Here is a 22,662-nt window from a genome sequence, read left to right as displayed (position 1 = left end):
GAGGAGTAGCGCTAAATTCGACATGGCCATGTCGAATTAGGCTAGGTGTGGATGGAAATCGACGCTAATAGCTCCGGGAGCTATCCCACAGTGCACCACTCTGTTGACGCTCTGGACAGCAGTCCGAGCTCGGATGCTCTGACCAGCCACTCCCCCGGGAAAATTTGAATTCCTTTTCCTGTCTGGGCAGTTTGAATCGCAGTTTCTGTTTGGACACCGTGGTGAGCTCAGCAGCAGTGGCAACGATGCAGAGCTCTCCAGCAGAGATGGCCGTGCAATCCAATAGAAAGAGGGCCCCAGCATGGACGGATCGGGAAGTCTTGGATCTCATCGCAGTGTGGGGCGATGAGTCCGTGCTTTCGGAGCTGCGCTCCAAAAGACGGAATGCAAAGATCTATGAGAAGATCTCTAAAGCCATGGCAGAGAGAGGCTACAGCCGGGATGCAACGCAGTGCCGCGTGAAAATCAAGGAGCTGAGACAAGGCTACCAGAAGACCAAAGAGGCAAACGGACGCTCTGGATCCCAGCCCCACACATCCCGTTTCTACGAGGCACTGCATTCCATCCTAGGTGCGGCCGCCACCACCACCCCACCCCTGACCGTGGACTCTGAGGATGGGATATTGTCCGCGGCCGGTTCCTCAGCGGACGGGGAAGAGGAGGAAGGAGATGAGGAGGACGAGGCAGTAGACAGCGCTTACAACGCTGATTTGCCCGACAGCCAGGAGCTCTTCATCACCCTGACAGAGATCCCCTACCAACCCTCCCCAGCCGTTACCCCAGACACAGATTCAGGGGACGGATCAAGCAGTAAGTGTTTTAAATATCTAAACATTTATTTACAACATAACTGGCGTATTTAAAATATTAACATTAGCTAAAGTGCTTTAAAACATGTAAACATTTATTTGCAACAAAACAGGAAGATTGAAAATATGAACAGTGGGTAAAGTGCTTCAAAACATGTAAACAGTAAAGTCAAACAAAAGGGGAATCAGTGCAAAGTGTATCATGATTTGTCTTTTTTTGGGCGCCTCAATATATAGTCCGAACCATTTTCAAAAAATTGCACAATGTCCGCTTCATGATTATAATGCCCAAAACCCTGCAGTCATTTGTCCCTCCAAGGGCACCTAAGCCAGGAACTGGTCAATGTAACCGGGGATAGAGGCGAGATCCTCCGGGGAGAACTCCTCATACACCTCCTGCAGGTGTTTTTCCAGCCTCATCAGCAGGTTCCTGGGCAGGGAGAGCTTATTAGGCCCCCCGTGGTAGGACACGTTTCCCTGCCACAACGCCAGCAGGTACTCCGGGATCATGGCCTTGCACAGCAGTGCAGCAAATGGCCCCGGTTTCTGCAGGCTGTCCCGGAGCATCTTCTCCTTCTGGCTCTCGGAGACCTTCAGGAGGGTGATGTCTGGCATGGCTCCCTGCTGTGAATTAGGTATGGGAAAGTTAGTATTGGAACTGCTTGCCCGTCCCTTTATAGAACTGCAACCGCCGGTTTACAGCCACGCGGTTTACAGCCGCGAGGGGGTGGGACAGGGGCAGAGTTCATGCTTGCAGGATTGCTGCCAGCAGAGACTCGCATTGCTTTCTATTTGAAAGGAGGCCAGTGCCACTCTTAAAGTTTTAAGCGGCCACAAGTCTACGGCTTACCATGTTTGCCATCTAGACAAAGTCCGGTGTCCTGCCCTGCTCCTCAGCTCGCCACAGCAAGACCGCAGGCACTGTAGGCGAGGGCCGAAAATTCGACCTTGTCCTCAGTGCGCGTGTGATAGGTGCTCTGCATGGTCTTGTTCACAGAGAAAGACTATGTTCTCTGTTCACAGATACATTGCTCTGTCTCAGGAATTCACTCCCTTTTTCCAATTCCCACAGCCACATCTGCCCAGAGGCTAGCGCACATTAGGAGGAGGAAGAAGAGGACACGGGAAGACATGTTTGCTGAACTAATGGGATGCTCCCGAGCACAGGCAGCCCAGCAGACACAGTGGAGGGAGAACTTGTCCCAAATGCACCGGGCAAACATGGAACGGGAGGAGAGGTGGCGACAGGAGGACAGGCAGGATACTCAAACGCTGCTTGGACTAATGAGGGAGCAAACGGACACGCTCCGCCGCCTTGTGGATGTTCTGCAGGACCGGAGGCAGGAGGAGAGAGCCCCGCTGCAGTCTCTCTGTAACTGCCCTGCCCCGCCACCAAGTCCCATACCCCCCTCACCCAAAGTCCAAACACGGAGGGGTGGAAGGGGCCGTGAAAAATTTCACTCCACCCCTGCGGACTGCTCTACCACTAGAAGGCTCTCATTCCCCAAAATTTGAAAAGTCCTTTCCTACCCGCCTCACACAAGACCCCGTCCAAGTTTCACCCCCCCGTTCCATGTGCGGTTGTTAATAAAGAATACGTTTCTGTTCATTTCTGTTTCCATCCTCTTCTTTTGGAGGGGAGTCTGTCTGAAGGGGGGGGGAAGGGGCTTGGTCATTGGACAGGACAGTCACCTTTAGCAGGGGGCAGGTGCAGCAGCAGGGCACATATACAGTGCAGTGACTAGTTATCCTGGTCAGTCTGGGAGGTGGTTTTCATGTTTTGTGTGGTGGGGGCGGTGGTGTTGCTCTGTGACTTGGTGGCGGGGGAGGGCAGTTACAGATCTTATGCAGCGGTCCTTACCCTGCATCACAGAGCCGCGCAGCAGGGGATCTGTAACCCTCCTCCCCCTGCAAGACAGTCACATAGCCGACACATACACGCAGTCCCGGCCAGGAGGGCTGGCAGGCTCCGTTGAAACAACCAGTCCACCACCGCGGAGCCTGTCATTCCTGGAGTTTAGAGGCATCATTTGCATCACAACCCTAAACCCGCCCCCCGCCACAGTCTGTGTCCCAGGTTTAAAACATTCCCGCGAAAACAGTAATAAAGACAACGGTGTCCATTAACAAAACAGAACAGACTTTATTTTTTGGGAAGGGGGTGAAGGGGGTATGTAAGTGGAGAGGATAGTCGACGGCAACTGGGTAAAGAAAGGGGGGCAAGTTCTGCCTCTGTGTCCACAAACTTAAAAGTCACTGGGTACCCTGCTCAGCCTTGAAACTGGCTTTCAGAGCCTCCCGGATGCACAGCGCGTCCCGCTGGGCTCTTCTAATCGCCCGGCTGTCTGGCTGGGCGTAATCAGCAGCCAGGCTATTTGCCTCAACCTCCCACCCCGCCATAAAGGTCTCCCCCTTGCTCTCACAGAGATTGTGGAGCACACAGCAAGCTGCAATAACGATGGGGATATTGGTTTCGCTGAGATCACAGCGAGTGAGTAAGCTTCTCCATCTCCCCTTGAGACGGCCAAAAGCACACTCCACCACCATTCTGCACTTGCTCAGCCGGTAGTTAAACAGTTCTTTTTCTGTGTCCAGGGCGCCAGTATAGGGCTTCATGAGCCAGGGCATTAGTGGGTAGGCTGGGTCCCCGAGGATCACTGTAGGCATCTCCACATCCCCCACAGTTATCTTGTGGTCCGGGAAGTAAATACCTTCCTGCAGCCGTCTAAACAGACCAGAGTTCCTGAACACGCGAGCGTCATGAACCTTGCCCGGCCATCCGACATAGATGTTTGTAAACCGTCCCCGATGGTCCACCAGTGCTTGCAGCACCATTGAAAAGTAGCCCTTTCTATTGATGTACTGGCTGGCCTGGTGGCCCGGTCCCAGGATAGGGATGTGAGTCCCATCTATAGCCCCACCGCAGTTTGGGAATCCCATCGCAGCGAAGCCATCTATGATGGCCTGCGCGTTTCCCAGGGTCACTACCTTTGACAGCAGTACCTTGACGATTGCCTTGGCTACTTGCATGACAACAACCCCCACGGTAGATTTGCCCACGCCAAAGTGGTTCGCGACTGACCGGTAGCTGTCCGGCGTTGCAAGCTTCCAGAGGGCTATGGCCACTCGCTTCTGGACAGTCAGGGCTGCTCGCATGCGGGTGTCCTTGCGCTTCAGGGCAGGGGACAGCAAGTCACAAAGTTCCAGGAAAGTGCCCTTCCGCATGCGAAAGTTTCGCAGCCACTGGGATTCATCCCAGACCTGAAGCACTATGCGGTCCCACCAGTCCGTGCTTGTTTCCCGGGCCCAGAATCGCCGTTCAACAAAATCCACATGCCCCATTGCCACCGTGATGTCCTGGGCGCTGGGGCTCGTGGTTTCTGACAGCTCTGTGCTACTCTCCGACTTCAGGCCCTCACGGCGGTGCCGTAGCCTCCTCGCCTGATTACTCTGCATCTGCCTCAGGGTAAGGTGTATGATAAGGTGCGAGGCGTTGAGAACGGCCACAACTGCAGCGATGGTCGCAGCGGGATCCATGATCGCAGTGCTGTGGCGTCCGCGCTGTCACTGATCAAAAAGTGCGCGAACTGATTTCCCGCCAGCGCTTTCAGGGAGGGAGGCAGGGCGGTAGTGACTGACGGATGACGACAGTTACCCAAAAGCACCCTCGCCACATTTTTTTACCCAGAAGGCATTGGGGGCTCGACCCAGAATTCCAATGGGCAGCGGGGACTGCGGGAACTGTGGGATAGCTGCCCACAGTGCACTGCTTCCAATGTCGACGCTTTCCCTGGTACTGTGGACTGACAAAGTCGAATTACTGTCCTTAGTGTAGACACACACGTTCGACTTTCTAATATCGATTGCACATATTCGATTTAACTAAAATCGAACTACTCTCGTAGTGTAGACATACCCTAAGACTAGCATTACTTTGGATTAAATAAAATCCTAGGATTAGAATTCTAGGTATCATTCCAGGGAGTCTAAGCACAAACACACTTCTTTGCTCAGCATTGAAGCACTAGCAATTGAAAACCCCTTCTGGAGAGTTCAGATTTTCATGGGACACACTCATACTTTACAAAAAAAGACCTCGGATTTATGGAAAAGGGGGATAAAGGAGATATTGAACGTGTTTCAGCAACATCTAGAGAACTTTAAAAAAGCATCTGTCACTGTCTGATGCTAAGTGACGGTGGCACTTGATAACTTGTAAGACGTTTTGGATAAATACTTCATGAGCCTTCCATTAACTACTAAGATGCCCCATAAATTGCTCTAGCAATACAATTTAAAAACCCAAGCTCAAGTGGGATTTTACAATCTGTGTCTTTCCCTGGCACCTTCTAAACTCAATGTTATGTTTTCTCTTTCAGGCCATGTATATGTTCTACGCTTTGGCAATTGTCTGTGATGATTTCTTTGTCCCTTCGTTGGAAAAGATTAGTGAAGTAAGTATCTGTAGATATTTCTTGGACCTGCATGTCACTTTAGTAGCAATTTCCCTTGAAAACCTCAAGATGTGTCCATAGTAGATAGCATTATATTACAGTTTCACCTTGTATTTTTTTTTATTTAATGGGTAAGAAAACAGATGTTTGTTTACATTGGATTATAATATTGTGTAAATGATTGGTTCAGCTTTGTGTGTTTCTGTTATGGGAGCCTGCGTGTGCATTTCTTACTGGGAAAATAATGTTTGTAGGGTACCCTTATAAAGCTTGTGATTGCCACTTCAATAACAATAAGAACAGTTATATCTGCAGAGCACTCCTCTCTTTAACAAATAGTTAGAGGCCCTCTACAATAGAAAAAGCATAAATACTATATAGTTAAAAACATACCTTAAGAGGTACCCAGGAAAAATTGGTCTTGTGATTAAGTTGCTCATCTGGGACTCAGAAGTTCAGTTCCTGGCTCTGTAACAAACTTCTTGTGTGAGACCTTGGGCAAGTCACTTAACCTTTCTGTGCCCCACAGGTTATTGACGTTTCTTCTCTCCCAACAGGTGAGGTGGATGAGGCTTTTTTTAAACAACTAACAAAATCATCCAAAGCCCAAGATTTGGTGGTGATGGGGGACTTCAACTATCCAAATATATGTTGGGAAAATAACACAGCGGGGCACAGACTATCCAACAAATTCTTGGACTGCATTGCAGACAACTTTTTATTTCAGAAGGTTGAAAAAGCTATTTAACAAATAGGGAGGAACTCGTTGAGAATTTGAAAGTAGAAGGCAGCTTGGGTGAAAGTGATCATGAAATCATAGAGTTTGCAATTCTAAGGAAGGGTAGAAGGGAGAACAGCAAAATAGAGACAATGGATTTCAGGAAGGCGGATTTTGGTAAGCTCAGAGAGCTGATAAGTAAGGTCCCATGGGAGTCAAGACTGAGGGGAAAAACAACTGAGGAGAGTTGGCAGTTTTTCAAAGGGACACTATTAAGGGCCCAAAAGCAAGCTATTCCACTGGTTAGGAAAGATAGAAAATGTGGCAAAAGACCACCTTGGCTTAACCACGAGATCTTGCATGATCTAAGAAATAAAAAGGAGTCATATAAAAAATGGAAACTAGGACGGATTACAAAGGATGAATATAGGCAAACAACACAGGAATGCAGGGGCTAGATTAGAAAGGCAAAGGCACAAAATGAGCTCAAACTAGCTACGGGAATAAAGGGAAACAAGAAGACTTTTTATCAATACATTAGAAGCAAGAGGAAGACCAAAGACAGGGTAGGCCCACTGCTTAGTGAAGAGGGAGAAACAGTAACAGGAAACTTGGAAATGGCAGAGATGCTTAATGACTTCTTTGTTTCGGTCTTCACCGAGAAGTCTGAAGGAATGCCTAATATAGTGAATGCTAATGGGAAGGGGGTAGGTTTAGCAGATAAAATAAAAAAAGAACAAGTTAAAAATCACTTAGAATAGTTAGATGCCTGCAAGTCACCAGGGCCTGATGAAATGCATCCTAGAATACTCAAGGAGCTAACAGAGGAGGTATCTGAGCCTCTAGCTATTATCTTTGGAAAATCATGGGAGACGGGAGAGATTCCAGAAGACTGGAAAAGGGCAAATATAGTGCCCATCTATAAAAAGGGAAATAAAAACAACCCAGGAAACTACAGACCAGTTAGTTTAACTTCTGTGCCAGGGAAGATAATGGAGCAAGTAATTAAGGAAATAATCTGCAAACACTTGGAAGGTGGTAAGGTGATAGGCAATAGCCAGCATGGATTTGTAAAGAACAAATCGTGTCAAACCAATCTGATAGCTTTCTTTGATAGGATAACGAGTCTTGTGGATAAGGGAGAAGCTGTGGATGTGGTATGCCTAGACTTTAGTAAGGCATTTGACACGGTCTCGCATGATATTCTTATCGATAAACTAGGCAAATACAATTTAGATGGGGCTACTATAAGGTGGGTGCATAACTGGCTGGATAACCGTACTCAGAGAGTTGTTATTAATGGTTCCCAATCCTGCTGGAAAGGCATAACAAGTGGGGTTCCGCAGGGGTCTGTTTTGGGACCGGCTCTGTTCAATATCTTCATTAACGATTTAGATATTGGCATAGAAAGTACGCTTATTAAGTTTGCGGATGATACCAAACTGGGAGGGATTGCAACTGCTTTGGAGGACAGGGTCATAATTCAAAATGATCTGGACAAATTGGAGAAATGGTCTGAGGTAAACAGGATGAAGTTTAACAAAGACAAATGCAAAGTGCTGCACTTAGGAAGGAAAAATCAGTTTCACACATACAGAATGGGAAGAGACTGTCTAGGAAGGAGTACGGCAGAAAGGGATCTAGGGGTTATAGTGGACCACAAGCTAAATATGAGTCAACAGTGTGATGCTGTTGCAAAAAAAGCAAACGTGATTCTGGGATGTATTAACAGGTGTGTTGTGAGCAAGACACGAGAAGTCATTCTTCCGCTCTACTCTGCTCTGGTTAGGCCTCAGCTGGAGTATTGTGTCCAGTTCTGGGCACCGCATTTCAAGAAAGATGTGGAGAAATTGGAGAGGGTCCAGAGAAGAGCAACAAGAATGATTAAAGGTCTTGAGAACATGACCTATGAAGGAAGGCTGAAAGAATTGGGTTTGTTTAGTTTGGAAAAGAGAAGACTGAGAGAGGACATGATAGCAGTTTTCAGGTATCTAAAAGGGTGTCATAAGGAGAAGGGAGAAAACTTGTTCACCTTAGCCTCTAAGGATAGAACAAGAAGCAATGGGCTTAAACTGCAGCAAGGGAGGTTTAGGTTGGACATTAGGAAAAAGTTCCTAACTGTCAGGGTGGTTAAACACTGGAATAAATTGCCTAGGGAGGTTGTGGAATCTCCATCTCTGGAGATATTTAAGAGTAGGTTAGATAAATGTCTATCAGGGATGGTCTAGACAGTATTTGGTCCTGCCATGCTGGCAGGGGACTGGACTCGATGACCTCTTGAGGTCCCTTCCAGTCCTAGAATCTATGAATCTATGAACATTTTTTAAATTAAATTAATGGAGATATCCTATCTCCTAGAACTGGAAGGGACCTTGAAAGGTCATCAAGTCTAGCCTCCAGCCTTCACTAGCAGGACCAAGTACTGATTTTGCTTCAGATTCCTAAGTGGCCCCCTCAAGAATTGAAACTCACAACCCTGAGTTTGGCAGGCCCATGCTCAAACCACTGAGCTATCCGTCCCCCGAGTTTGGTTGTCTTATCTATTTAATTCACAAGCTCTTCAAGGCAGGGACAGTCTCATAGTGCATGTTTGTTCAGCATCTTGCAAAATGAATTCCCAATTTTGGCTGGGACCTCTCGGTGCTACTGAAATAAAAATTATAGTAATACAGTTCTAAAAATACAATCTAGCGTACTGTAATTCAGACGAAGATGGCCAACAATTGCATATTTTTAGCCTTCTGATGAAAAATGTCTGTTTGAGCCTGGATTACATTAAAATAGACATTTTTCCAGTAAAAGCTAAGTTTTAAAATTTGCAAAATTACAGCTTCTCAAACTTGTGCACTCTAAATTCTGATAAACTTCCAGTAAATCATTCCATCAGCTCCACTGGCCAATTCTTGGGAAGGAAAATGAGAGAAATTAAGATGTATCTTGACTTTGACATGAAAATGTTGATCCACTGGATACTTCCAAGTTTCAAATGATGTTTTAAACCCGCTCTGCATCACATTGGGGCAAACAGGTCACCCAAAGGGGCAGAGTCTGGCCAAAAGAGGACTATTTTGGTCCTACACACACCACAAATGTGGATTCTACTGCCCTGACATTGATTACAACAAAGTCTTGGTTTGGATTCAAAATTCAACAGATATGCAGCAGTCTCCTTATATGTGCAGGCACTCGGCAGATGGATGGATATCTGTGCTCCTCCTGCTTGGCTAAGATCCTATTACTTTTGCTACCTTAGTCCCCACCCCAGCCAGCTTCTCTGCTCCACCCACCTGGTGTTTTGTCTTTTAAACGATGAGATCTTTGGGGCAGGGCCTTTCATTTTCTATGTTTTACAGCACCTAGCATTGGGAGCCCTTAGCTCGCTGGCCTGCACATGCTACTGCAATATGAATGTATAATAACAATAATAATTAATGGTAAAAATTCTGCTGAGTGCATGTCACATTGCAGACTTCAGTTTAAAACACTGGACCAGATCCTCAGCTGACATAAATTAGGAGCTATAGTTGATTTACATTAGCTGAGGCTCTGATCCCTTATTTGGATTTCAGACCTCCCGGCAAGATTCTAATTCCATTTTAAATTGTACAGCAGCAGGGAAAGCTGCTCTCACACATTTCAAGCAATTGCAAAGGAAACTATCCCCATTTGGCTCAGGCCAGCAGGATGAAATTTTAGAAGATAAGGAGTATTTCCCAGCCTGAATAAACACAGAAAGATAATTATTTGTTGAGCGTGGGCCATATGTTTGAAGTGTCTTCAAGTCTTTCCCAAAGCCAATTCCATGCAACGAAATCTGTGCTGCAGGTAGAAAATACAGATTGGTTTTGCCACTTCGAGATCTTTGTCAATTAGGAAAGACACCTGCAGATCTCCTCTGATGGTAGAACCACAATTATCCATCTTCCTGAAAACGGAGCTGCTCCTGAGCTGGGGGAGGAGGTGTGGGAGGTTAGTTGCAAAATCATTTCTATCTGACAGCTCTGATGGAAGCTGGTTCCTAAACTGTACTGGTGTTTCTGGTTCATCAGAATACAGCACAGCAAAAACCGTTTGGATGATCAAAGGGGTGACTGGGCAACTGATCCGTGCCAGAGATATAGTTGTGGTGCAGAGAAGAGGGAGTGTGGTTTAACAAGTATTAGATAAATGTGATCATACTGCAGACCATAGCAATGTGATATAGGTTAACAATACATGTTAACCATGATTATCCAAAGATGCCTTAACTCTCTCAAAAACATGAGGGTTGTTTTTTTTCAACATATTTGTTCTCAGCCCAAAGGTGACCTTTTGGGGACACAAAGTCCTTTCTTTCCAACGACATCAAGCTGTTCTCGAGTTCTGTGACGATGAAAGAAATACATGTTCCTATTTTCAGAGTTGCTCCAACTTTTTTTTTTTTTTGGTCTTAATCTGAAATGGCTTTTCTTTTAAACTTCCAACTTGCATGGACATAGCCTTCAGTGTTAGCATTCAGATGTTCATGGGAAAGAGGCCCAGCTAACCTGGGAAGGGTCTCCACTGCCTTTTCTCCTGGCGCCCTTGTCTGCCTTTTTCAGACTAAAGGGGAAATAGTTTGATCACACTTTTGGATAACATCTGGGGCTGGATTCTGCTGCCCTTCCTCACACAAAGTAATCGTCTGTTCCACAAGAAGTCCCATTGAAATCAATAGGACAGCTTTGAGAGCCGGGGATTATTCAATGTCACTAAAGGTGACAGATGGGCAGCCCTATCGGATGATGTGGTATGCTTTGTATATTTTTAGTAGCTTCTCTCACTTGTTAACTTGCAAAACTTTGTCATTGGAAAGCGGTCTCGCTGTCATTCAGTCACATTAGGGAAGTCCTATTGCCTAAGGGCTTGTAAGCACTTGAAAATCAACATTCCACAATAGCTCCTCATGTGGACTTGCTTATTCCAGAATAAGAATAGCTTTTTCCGGTTTAGTTCCATCAGCACTGGAAGTGTATTAATATTAGGGTTATAACAGCATATACAGGCCCCAACTGATAGCACCGTGGAATAGATTTTTACTTCCTTTTCCACGTCTTTGGACTACCCAGCTTGTCATGGCAATTTGAATACATTGCCTCAGATTTCTCTGCTAGGGAAGCCACAGTTATAATAATCTGTCTTTAGGAAGTACAAACTCAAGCATATCCCTTGACTGATTATCCATCCTCCGAAGGCATCAGCGGGGTGCAGGCTGTATGTTATACGATGAGTGAATCTGTGTTTCCACTGAGCCTGGTGCAGAAGAAACCAGCCCTTTGGGAGATCTGCCTTTGTTCCTAGATACGTCTTTCACAATATTTTTAGTCCTGGTTAGATCACTTTCAGAAAAGCTTTTGTTTAATCAATTTGTCACACGTTATTATGATAATATAACACTTTTAAGCTTTCTGCCTCCCATGGAGGCCAGACTCTGCCCACACACCTCCTCTTCCATTGCCCCCCATAACATATATGAAAGACTGTATAATTAGCATGTGAGGGGGCAGAGTTAAGGGTATCTGGTGTCCTTGTGAGAAAATGAAGCTGTGATTGGACTGTTAATTGAGGATTCGATTGCTTGTTCTGCATTTTTTGCAAAGTGAATTAACTCTCTACCTTATCTTTGCATATACATAGTTTGCTGAGGTAAATATTTATGAAGATCCCTCGGAGATTCTTGTGGTAAAAGTACAATGCGCGATGGGATTTTTTTCAGGTTTCAGTGGGAATTAATGGAAGATAGAGGAAGTGTTTAGATCGCCTGTCTGCTTGCTTGCTCTTTGTTGTTTTAAACGACGAGTGCTGTCTGGAAAGTGTTTCTTCACATTCCACTGCCCCTCATTCCACTGATGACCCATACCCAGGCGCTGCAGCTTACGTGTTTGGGTCTGTTTTGTGTAGAAACAAGGTAGCAATTTGCAGGCGTACTAGAGGGGGGTTGTTTTCTAGCTTCTTCGCATAAAACAATGGGCGGTGCCAGCTGGGCCTGTTAGTTTTAGTAATTTGGTCCCATTTACTGAACTGTAGCTCGTACCGATGGAATGGTGGGACTGCACAAAGCATATAGTAAATAGTTAACTAAGCAGATATTTGGAAAAGGTTTATACCAATGAAATCTGTATACAGTAGTGAGTGCTTTTCCTCTCAGGAAATAATGTTTTAAATAAGATCAGCCCCCATATGGCTAGGGCTATGAAGGCTAGAAGTGGGCTTTTGGGTTTCTTACAGCTAAAACAAATTTGGTAAGTATGGGTATTTTAAGAGAATGCCAGTCCTTGATTATCAGTGGAGATTATGTTAGCTGTGCTGGGTAAATCCCATACAGCGAAGTTAGCACCTTGGGTCTGGGGTACTCACACCCTTACATACTCCCCAGAGCACATGGGCAAGAACTTGGCTCCATCCCCCAGCCCCCACCATGTACTGGCCAGAGTAGGTGAGACAGCGTGTGCATGGAGACAGGAAAGGAATCGTGACTCAGAGGGGTGTCATCATGCCTTCTGGGGTGGAGCAGCTAATATACCTTGCCCTGCACGGGGCAGTGCCCAAAGGAACAATCTAGCCCTCTGTAAATTGAAATCAGAAGGCACAACCATCTTGCTTTTTTAGACTGAGAATGCAATATTTCCCCCTGGTAACTAATGCCTCTCTGTCCTGTTGGTTCGTCCCTTCTTTCCATTTAAGCGTATAAGCAATTTCCTGCTCAGACAGACAACTTCACTTTTTCAGTTGAATTTCTTCTCACGTGCCAGTGTTATAATCATGGACTTCATTTTGTTTCTCTGCAGCGCCTGCAGCTTAGTGAAGACGTGGCTGGGGCAACTTTCATGGCAGCTGGAAGCTCCGCTCCTGAGTTGTTTACATCTGTTATAGGTAACTAACTAACCAGCCATTTCTTCTTTAAACAGTTTTTAAAGGCATTAAGTACAGCTGGAATTGCCAAATGATATTAAGAGTTGTAATAAGTCTTAACCTGTTCTCTCATGGACGCATGGAAGATTAATTGTGATAAATCCTTATTAAGTCTAGGAGCTATATGTATAAATCTCCCGGTGTGGATGAAAGAACAAACTCCTGAATTTCTGTTTTTATGTACAATGTGCGTCACCAAGCATAATCCAGGCTCTGTGCACCGTGAATAGATTAACACGCCACTAAAGTGTACCTACACACACAATGGCCATGCTTTGTGTCCATTACAGATGACTAAGCACAGTTTGAGAATGGGCCAGTCCCATCTACACTGCAAGACAGAACCATGTTTTTACCTGTGTTGAGGGGCTACATAGCTCGATTACAGTGTAGATGGAAATTTTAGTGCCGATCAGGGGGGTTTTGTGTTTGGTCTTGTTTTGGATGAGAGGCTGGAGCCCAGGGGTATAGCTGTGTGCACTGGAGATCTATGCAAGCAGTTCTCCCGCATGTCCAACCAGCCCCTCCTCCTCTTCCAAGAACGTGGTGAGAAATTCCCGACCCTCTCTGTGACGGATACAAGGGCATGCCGTGAGGGCTAGTGGAGGCTGCTGGCTTGTGAAGTTGTGGATTCAAAACCTTCATAGGGAGAGATTAGTTGAGAGCTTTAAAAAATTGTCCTTCATCCTACCAGAAGGCTCAGTTTAGGAGAGAAGGATGGGTAGCCATATTGCTTAAGGCACTGCAGGAAGGTGCTCAGATACTACCTTGATGAGCACAATATAGAACAGAGGAATGGAGGGGCTCCCTCACAGCAGCACTCAGCTCATGGGGGGGCAGAACAGGGGGCCATCCTATTGCAGCAATGCTCAAGAGTGAGGGGCTTCTTTCTTCTACACAATTGGTTCAGAATCAGCAGAGCCTGCTAGTTTCAACCACGTTTCACCACTGTTATTGTTAGCACAGTCCTAGCAGTGGTTCCTTTGACCAGTGGGGACATGGATTTTGGTCTGAGAATCATGCTATAAACTACCTGGGTTGAGGGAAGTGCATAGCCCTGTTTATACCCATCTGTGGAGCAAGAGAGTAATTAACCACTGGCGCAACTTACCAAGGGTTGTGGCAGATTCTCCATCACTGGAAATATTTTAATCAAGATTGGATGTTTTTCTAAAAGATCTGCTCTCATTCAACCATAGCTATTGGACTTGAAACTGGAATTCATTCAGGGAAGTTCTATGGCCTGCATTGTACAGGAGGTCAGACTACATGATCACAGTGATCCCTTCTGGACTTAAAATCTATAAACCTAAAATTGACCAAAACGGGGACCGTGTTATAGTAAAAAGGTCAGCATTGTAAGCTAGTTTCAACATGATTTGGCTGTACAGGTGGGACCATGTTCCAACATGGTCAGGTCACTACTTTGTTATAACAAAGTCCCCGGTTTGGTAGAATGAGCCCCTTGTGTAGCATGGTTCTGAGGGGGGGAAAATCCCAGGCCACAATGGTCAGGGAAACTCTTCTAGACCCCTGCTAGCAACAGCTGAATTTCAACAGACTTGTAGCTAGCAAGTGCCCTTGGGTTTTTTTTTTTTTTATTCTCTGACATTTATTTCTATAGTACCCATTACTGTAGCACTTTTGATAACATTCTCACTAATCCTATCAAAGAGCCAGATTCTGCCTCCTTATTCACCCTTTTACTTTCCTCCACAAGTTGTCCTATTAAATTTGAGTCAAAGTGGCAGAATCAGGCAAATGACTAAGATCCAGGTACAGTAGCACCTCAGAGTTACGAACACCAGAGTTACATACTGACCGGTCAACCGCACGCCTCATTTGGAACTGGAAGTATGCAATCAGGCAGCAGCAGAGACCAAAAAAAAAAACGCAAAGACAGTACAGTACTGTGTGAAACGTAAACTACACCTCTACCCCGATATAACGCTGTCCTCGGGAGCCAAAAAATCTTACTGCGTTATAGGTGAAACCGCATTATATCGAACTTGCTTTGATCCGCCGGAGTGCGCAGCCCCGCCCCTCCGGAGCGCTGCTTTACCGCGTTATATCCGAATTCATGTTCTATTGGTTCGCGTTATATCGGGGTAGAGCTGTATTACAAAAATAATGGGAAAGTTTCAAAAAAAGATTTGACAAGGTAAGGAAACTGTTCCTTTGCTTGTTTCATTTAAATTAAGATGGTTAAAAGCAGCATTTTTCTTCTGCATAGTAAAGTTTCAAAGCTGTATTAAGTCATTATTCAGTTGTTGTAAACTTTTGAAAGAATCACCATAACATTTGTTCAGAGTTATGAACATTTCAGAGTTACGAACAACCTCCATTCCCGAGGTGTTTGGAACTCTGAAGTTCTACCGTATACAGCAAAGGGGTGCAGTTTTTTGGAGTAGGATCCCTGTTCTTTTCGATTTACTCCGTTTGCCTTGAACTTGTTTTTCAGGTGTTTTTATCACAAAAGGAGACGTAGGAGTCGGAACCATTGTTGGCTCTGCCGTATTCAACATTCTCTGTATAATCGGTGTGTGTGGCCTTTTCGCAGGACAGGTAAGAGCAGCTAACGAGGTCTACAAGGTTCTCAGTTCCACTGGCTCTCCATATATCCCAGCAAAATACCAGTGCAAGGCAGCAGCTCATGCAGTATGAGGTTTCCGTTCGTGGGGGAGCTATGGGTGTGCGAAATACAAGGGAGCTTTATTTAATTGGGGGTCTGAAGACAGCTTTGAGGACACCAGCAACAGTGTGGAAGGGAACAGCGTGAAATACTGCTGCCGAAGTAGCTGGTTCAGAAATAAATGGGGGAGAAGGGAGGAAATGCTACATTTTCTGGAAGTTTTGAGTCTCGACTTTACTGGAAGGAGCAGCAGGTCTGAAGACATGTAAAAAGCAAAAAAGAAATAGGGTGCAAGCGAGACATACTTTAGTGCTTGAGCTTGTGCTAGTTGAACTCAATGACCCAAAGAAATATGCCATCCTTCCCTTCTTCCCTGTTTTCACTCTTACTTTACATTCTTCCCCCACTTTCCCTTCATTTAGTGCAGGCTAATTGAGGCTTCTGTCACCAGCCGAGACATGACCGAATTAGTAGCCAGTAAGGCCTTTGAGGTTTGGTTGCAGATAACTTTTGTGTTTCTCACCATTTCGTACAAAGATATTGATAATCACATCCTGGGCGCTAAAGCCTAGTTGCTAAAACAAATCTGAAGTTATAGAAGGAATGCAACAAATGATATGAAAATATCTTACAAACAACATCCTATAAGCAACTGCACGTCAGCTGTATTGGCATCTTAGATGACAGCTGCAAACACTGGGAATGTTTATGGCAGAGAGGACAGGGCTTTATCAGCAGTGAGACCTTGCCTACGGAATGCAATCCCACCAGAAATGAATGAGCCCAGATCTCACCTCTTTCAGATCAGAGGGGAAGAAACGTCTCTTCCCACAGCAACAAGAACACAGTGGCCTGGCAACACCTCACTCCAGTTAAATAAATAATGATTTAAAAGAATGTCTTGTTTTTCTCATACAATCAGACCTTATAATCGAAGGGTGGAAAGGAAAACACCATCGGGCCAGATCCTCTGCTGGTGTAAATCGCCATGTCTCTGTCGAAGTCCATGGAGCTAGGCTGTTTTATACCAGCTAAGGACCTGGCCATATAGTCTTGACAGAGTTTTCTTCTGTTTTGTCCCACGAAGGATGGTGGTGGCTGCACTATAAAAACCTAGACAGATTCAATTCAGACTTTATGAAACAGGTTTCAGATTATTAAGGGGGATGGAAATATTTTACATAGGTCAACCCTGTGATTTCCTCCGCCAGGAGCAGCAGGGATGGGGAGCCGCTGGAGGTGAGCGCCCCCCATCCAGCACCCCGAGACCTCTTCCACACCCCAAGCCCCTGCCCCAAGACCCAAACTCCCTCCCAGAGCCTGTGCCCTGCAGCCCCTCCCATGCCCCTGCCCTGCACTCCAAACCCCTCCCTCTGAGTTAACTGGCATTTTAAATGTACCGGCACCCCCCGTTCCCCCAGCATGCCGGTTAAAAAAGCTTTTACTGTATATCGCTCCAGGCATAGGCGCTGACTTCTGCTCATGCCAGTGGGTGATCAACCCCCCTCTGCTCCCGGCCCCACCCCGACTCCACCCTGACCTGCCCCCTCCTACCCCTGACCTGCCCCATTCCAACCCCTTCCCCAAAGTCCCCGCCCCAACTCTGCCCCCTCCCTGCCCCTATTCTGACTCCTTCCCCAAATCCCCGCCCTGGCCCCACCTCCTCCCCTGAGCGTACAACGTTCCCACTCTTCCCCCCTCCCTCCCAGAGCTTGCTACACTTCCAAACAGCTGTTTGGCGGCGGCAAGTGCTGGGAGGTAGGCGGAGGAGCAGGGATGTGGCGCACTCAGGGGAGGAGGTGGAGGAGTGGGTGAGTTGGGGCGGGGGGGGAGCTTGGCTGCCAGTGGGTGCAGAGCCCCCACTAATTTTTCCCCATGGGTGCTCCAGCCCCGGAGCACCCACGTAGTCGGCGCCTATGGCTCCAGGTCAGTGCTGCAGGGCCAAGGAAAAAATAGTATGTGATCATGTAATTAAAAACTGTATTATAATGAATACTCACAGAGGCTACAGATTTAAGTTTGCGCAGGCAAGTTGAATTCTGACATTTCCTAGCTTTTGGGTGCTTGGCTTTGCAACCTTAATGTTCTTTTAATGTAGCTTTTGGGGTGTAATATGTATTTAAATGCACCCATATAAAGCTCTGGGCATCATTGAAACGGGGTGCCATCAACTCTTGGTATTATTTCTTGAATGCTTTTTGCATGTCAGACTACCTATGGTTTCCTGAGTTATCCATCCGAACTTAAAGTAATTACACTGTGAGATTTGAGTTCCTGTCTGAATTAGACAGGTGATTGACTCTGTGTAATTAAATATCTGAGTATTGGAGTTTGCAGAAATGCCAAATATTTTCATATTCTTTAAGGTAGTCTTTGAAATGTCACTGTATGATCCTGTCTATAAATGGGAAGTGAAGAACAATAGTGCAGGCAATACAAGGCAATGGGTCAATTAACTCTGAAAGACCAGACAGGGAGAAGGGGATTGGATACCTGGATCAGTACGAGAAAGTGAGCAGGCAGTTTGAGTTTTCACCAGAAAGTTTGGAATTCAGCTTTTATCATTTTTTCAAGATGAAACTGGATATTTTCACTATTAGGAAAATTTCATGGCTAAGCTGTAGATGGATTCCCTGAAGGAACGTGCAGTTTAAAGCTCGCTATGTGTGCTCAGTGTTTAAGTGGCACCATTGTAACTCGTACTGTGAAAGCCCATATGATTCAGGCCAATTATTAATTACCAAAGCTTTCCCAGGGCATTGAGCAATGTTCCCTGGAGGTGTTCTCTTTTAATCAGCAGGAATTTTTCTCAGTCAGGTTGCCATGAACAACATTCGAACAGATGGAGATTAACTGTGCAACACGATGACCTAGGAACAACCAAATATTTCTTCTCCCTCTATTTCCTGGCATTGTTGTCCAGCAGTCTGAAACCTCCTCCGAAAACACAACCACAAACCAGAATTCTAGATGAAAAGAAGTTGGGAAGTCCAGAAAAAATTGAAAATATTTTGGAAGCCCCATAGATATTTTTTTTAAAAGACATATCTTAGAACCAAAAAGTTCTGTCTCAACTCTCCTCCACCCTCCCACACCGGTTACATTTCAGAAGTTCAGGAGGGACTTGGCTGCACTAAATTATTGTGTGTGGTCTAATGACTACAAACCTAGGAGTGTGGAGCTCTACTTGTTCCTTTAAAGGTGTTTAGGGGCCTAACTCCCCTTGATTTCAATGGAAGCAGGGCTGGCTCTAACTTTTTTGCCGCCCCAGGCAAAAAAGAAGAGCGCTGCCCTGCCGTCCCCCCCCCCCAGCACCGCCCGCAGCCCCCCCCCCCCCTCCAAGCACCGCGCCGCCCGAAGCCCCGCCCCCCCGAGCACCACATCGCCTGAAGCCCCCGCCCCCCCTCCAAGCGCCATGCCACCCGAAGCCCCGCCCCCCGGAGCACCACACCACCCGAAGCCCCCACCCCCCTCCGAGCGCCGCGCCGCCGAATAAAAAATAAATAAATAAATAAATAATCGAGCGCCGCCCTGCCCAAGGTGCCACCCCAAGCACGTGCTTGGTTGGCTGGTGCCTGGAGCCGGCCCTGAATGGAAGTTAAGTGTAACACTGACAGACCCCAGTCATTGGTGGGCAGGATTGAACCTGGGACCTCTGGAGCTAAATGCATGAGCTAAAAGCCACAGGGCCCTTAGGGAAGGCTGTAGCAGACTCATTAATCGCTAAGTGGTCTCAGTGGCACTAGATGGGACAGAGCACCAAACCCAAGCAGTATGTGGGTTACATACTTCCCATAGCTGAGGAAGCGCACCCCAAACTTCAGAGACTTTCCAGTTGAAATCCGGGATGAGCCCCCACTTGTAACACCGACAGACCCCTATTGTCGACAGGCGAGATCAAACCTGGGACCTCTGAAGCTTAGTGCATGAGCCTCTACCGCATAAAAGCCACATGGCCCTTTGCTAAGGCTGTAGCAGACTCATTAATCTCTCTCTAAGTGGTCTGGGTGCCATCAGACGGGACAGAGCGCCACACCCAAGCGACGTGTCGGTTACATAAGCACCTTAAACGTTAGACCTTTAACCTTTGTTTGCTTAAGTTTTTTCATCTGTAAGAGAGCAGATATAACCATACTTACTGTAACAGGGTAGCTGGCCCCTTAAATGAAATTGGGCTCAGCTCTCCTTTCCCCATCCAGGTGCTGAGCCAATTAAGAGGGTGGGGCAGTGCCTGGGGGTGCTATCTGAGGCCTGGTGAGAAAGAGTGTTAGAGCAGACTGAGTCAGTCAGGAAATGTCAGCTCCTAGAGAGAGAAGGGGGTTCCTGGGGGAGGTCTGAAAGCAGGGGAGCGGTAAGAGGGATTTGCTGGCTGGCATCCCCGAGCCAGGGCCAGAGGGCTGAAGGCAGGAGGAGCAGCGGCAGAGGGAGATGCCTGCTGGCTCTAAGCCGGAGAGTCAGAGCAGAGGGGGTTCCCTGCTGACTTCCCTTTGCCAGAGAGCTGGACTCTAGAGGAACCATGACAGGGTCCCAGCGGAGAGGCTGTGTGAGCTCCTGCTGGTAAGAGCGGGGTTGTGCCCCAGAAGGAAGGGCGAGGGGTGGCGAAAGATGCCGGGATGGTGAGATTGAAGCTGGGTTTTAAAGAGTACAAGTCCCCGGGGGATATGGACTATGTTTGGGGACTTTTGCTTATGGACTGTTTGCGCTAAGTGTTAGTTAATAAACTCTGTTGATGGATTGGAAGATAAGTTCGTATGGAGGTAGCGGGGACCCAAAAGGGAAACTGAAGTGAGGGGCCACTTGTAGGGTGGCCCTGAGGCTACTTGTTTACATTTAGTTCATGAAGCAATTCTGACCATTACCTTCCAAAGCGCTTTGAAATCCTCAGATGAAAAGGACTGTAGCAAAGCGAACTATTATTTCCAGTTCATGAGAACTTGGGAGTAGAACGTCAGTGGATGGGTTTTTGAAAAGTGCTCAGCTTTGGCATAACTCTGCTTCCATTGAAGTTAGGGAGAGTTTGACCGTCCCCTAAATGGGAGCAGAGTTAATCCAACACTGAATGCTTTTGAAAAAACCCCACTAGCTTTTTGCAAGGCTTTGTAAATTTGACCAAGGATACTGATTCCATTTCTGCTGAAGAACACAGTATTGTGTGGTAAACATGGCCAAAATTAAGAGTTTTCCCAGATTTGTCCAATAATGAAATGGTTGCCATTTTCGCTGTATATTCTCAGAGATCTTCTGAAACAGACGATGTGTATGGGAAGAAAAGGAGAGTAGACTTTTGGTTTTGACATTGTAGCACACAAATCTCAGATGCCTCATCGCATGGCTTATGTTCAGTGAGGGAAACGGAACTTTACAAGGCAGCTTTTCTATGCCAATTTCAGTCCCACAATGTTCAGGTGAGCTTCAAATTCAGGAATTAACCAACTAACCCATCCCTACTCACCCTTCCTTTCCAACTGTGGCTGTTAGGAAGAGCCAGTATGGACATAGGGTTTAACTGTCCTCTCTGGTCATGCTGTCTACCTCATTATTCTACAATTGCCTCAGTGGCTTAATAGACCCTGGGGGTCTGCGAATTAGGGAAAGCTGCTTTCGTTTCAGCATTTTGGTTTATTGCACTATTCCCGGTTTCTAGCACCTTTTCCTCTTTACTCTTTTTCCTAGTGAGACTATGTGCATTTAGAAACAACCGTTATTCCGCCTCATTATTGTAACTACTTGAGTGCTACCTCAGTACCAGGCACATCACTTCGAAGAGCCAGCTTTCCATTAGGAATATGTTGTTGTGTGTCAGCCTCCCTCTCCCTTGCCTGATAACTTTTCCCTACATCATCCCACGTAGCATCTAATTTACATTGTACACTCCTTGGGCCAGAGAAGCATGGCCCAGATCCTCAGATGCGGCCGAGGAGCGGTCAGCACGTGTGTGTGTGGGGAGGGGGGGAAATATGCTGATCTTCAATCAATAAAATGCTTTGCACACGAAGCTACAGTACGTCTGTGCTGCTGCACTGTATAACAAGCTAATAATTCTTGATGAAGTTGAATTCAGGAAGCAAAGTGGTTAATCTTTTCCTTCTTCGGGGATTTGGTCAGCTTCATCTTAGAGGGAGTGATATGGGGGCCTTGAAGGAACTTAGAGGACAGTGGAGAAATTGAAGCAACCAAAAACTAATGACCAATATAAATGGATCAAATCTTTGGCTAGCGTAAATTGGTGTCATGCCATTGACTTCATAATGTTGCTGTGTGACTGTGCATTGCAGCCCCTACTGAATCTTTATGCAGTAGCACATGGCAGATCCATGAGACCCAGCCACTTCAGTGCCCTAGATGAAATCAGAACTGGTTTTTAACTATGCAGCAGTCCTTGGGGGAGCAGTTTGTAACGTTGCTAAATGGAAAGAAACTGGAGAGACATTTCCAAGCATAACTCTTTGACTAAGGGATTCTCTGATATAACGGGTTTTGTTTGTTGTGAGGGATGGGGGACATTATTTAGGACCCACATAAGCAATTCAACAAACAGCTGTATTGTAAATTAAATGAGAATCCTTATATAAAACATATAGGGCTGCTAATCCAGCCACAGAGCAAGAGGCTCTCCTCACATCTCAGGGAAGATGGTTCTTAAGCTAATGGCCCATCTGGGCTCTGGGGTGCCATGACCTAACCTGGATAATTACAGCACTGATGCGGCAACAGTTTTGAAATGATCACATAGCTGTTCCCTGTAAGGGTGGTTCCTAGGTCATCATGCTGCACAGTGGGCATAGAAGTGCTCTGGGAGTTATTTTTCTGCACTGTTTTCCAGCAATGGGTGTGTTATTTTATCTTAACTAAAACATAGGTAGGAGCCTATATTATTATGTGTTATTTCTATTGCAGTAGACCAGAACCCTCTTGTGCTTGGAGCTGTACAAACACAGAAATGAATCACAATCCCCACCCCAAGCAGTATATGATCTAAGTAAGCTTGCAGTCTAGGTTTACCAATGAACAGAACATGCTTAGAGAGTGAGAGATACCATACTATGGGCCAGATTCGGGCTGGCTCTTTGAGATGGACAAGTTGGGGAAGGATTCAAGGAGCACTCTTCCCTATACAGG

The 22,662-nt window shown here is 46.2% G+C and overlaps 1 protein-coding gene across 1 annotated transcript in view; it reads left to right on the top strand.

Moving 5' to 3' along the window:
• Window positions 1-22,662, top strand: part of SLC24A3 (solute carrier family 24 member 3) — a 129,744-nt gene that overhangs the window by 32,336 nt on the left and 74,746 nt on the right. Inside the window, exons 2-4 of the mRNA XM_029911909.1 lie at window positions 5,189-5,263; window positions 12,788-12,872; window positions 15,373-15,476. Coding sequence (XP_029767769.1) covers window positions 5,189-5,263; window positions 12,788-12,872; window positions 15,373-15,476 — 264 coding nt within the window. The remainder of the gene's footprint in view (window positions 1-5,188; window positions 5,264-12,787; window positions 12,873-15,372; window positions 15,477-22,662) is intronic.

This window comes from Terrapene carolina, unplaced genomic scaffold (assembly GCF_002925995.2).
Source record: "Terrapene carolina triunguis isolate 2854851 unplaced genomic scaffold, T_m_triunguis-2.0 Scaffold132, whole genome shotgun sequence".
Classification (NCBI taxonomy): domain Eukaryota; kingdom Metazoa; phylum Chordata; order Testudines; family Emydidae; genus Terrapene; species Terrapene triunguis.
This window is presented reverse-complemented; position numbering and strand designations above follow the sequence as displayed.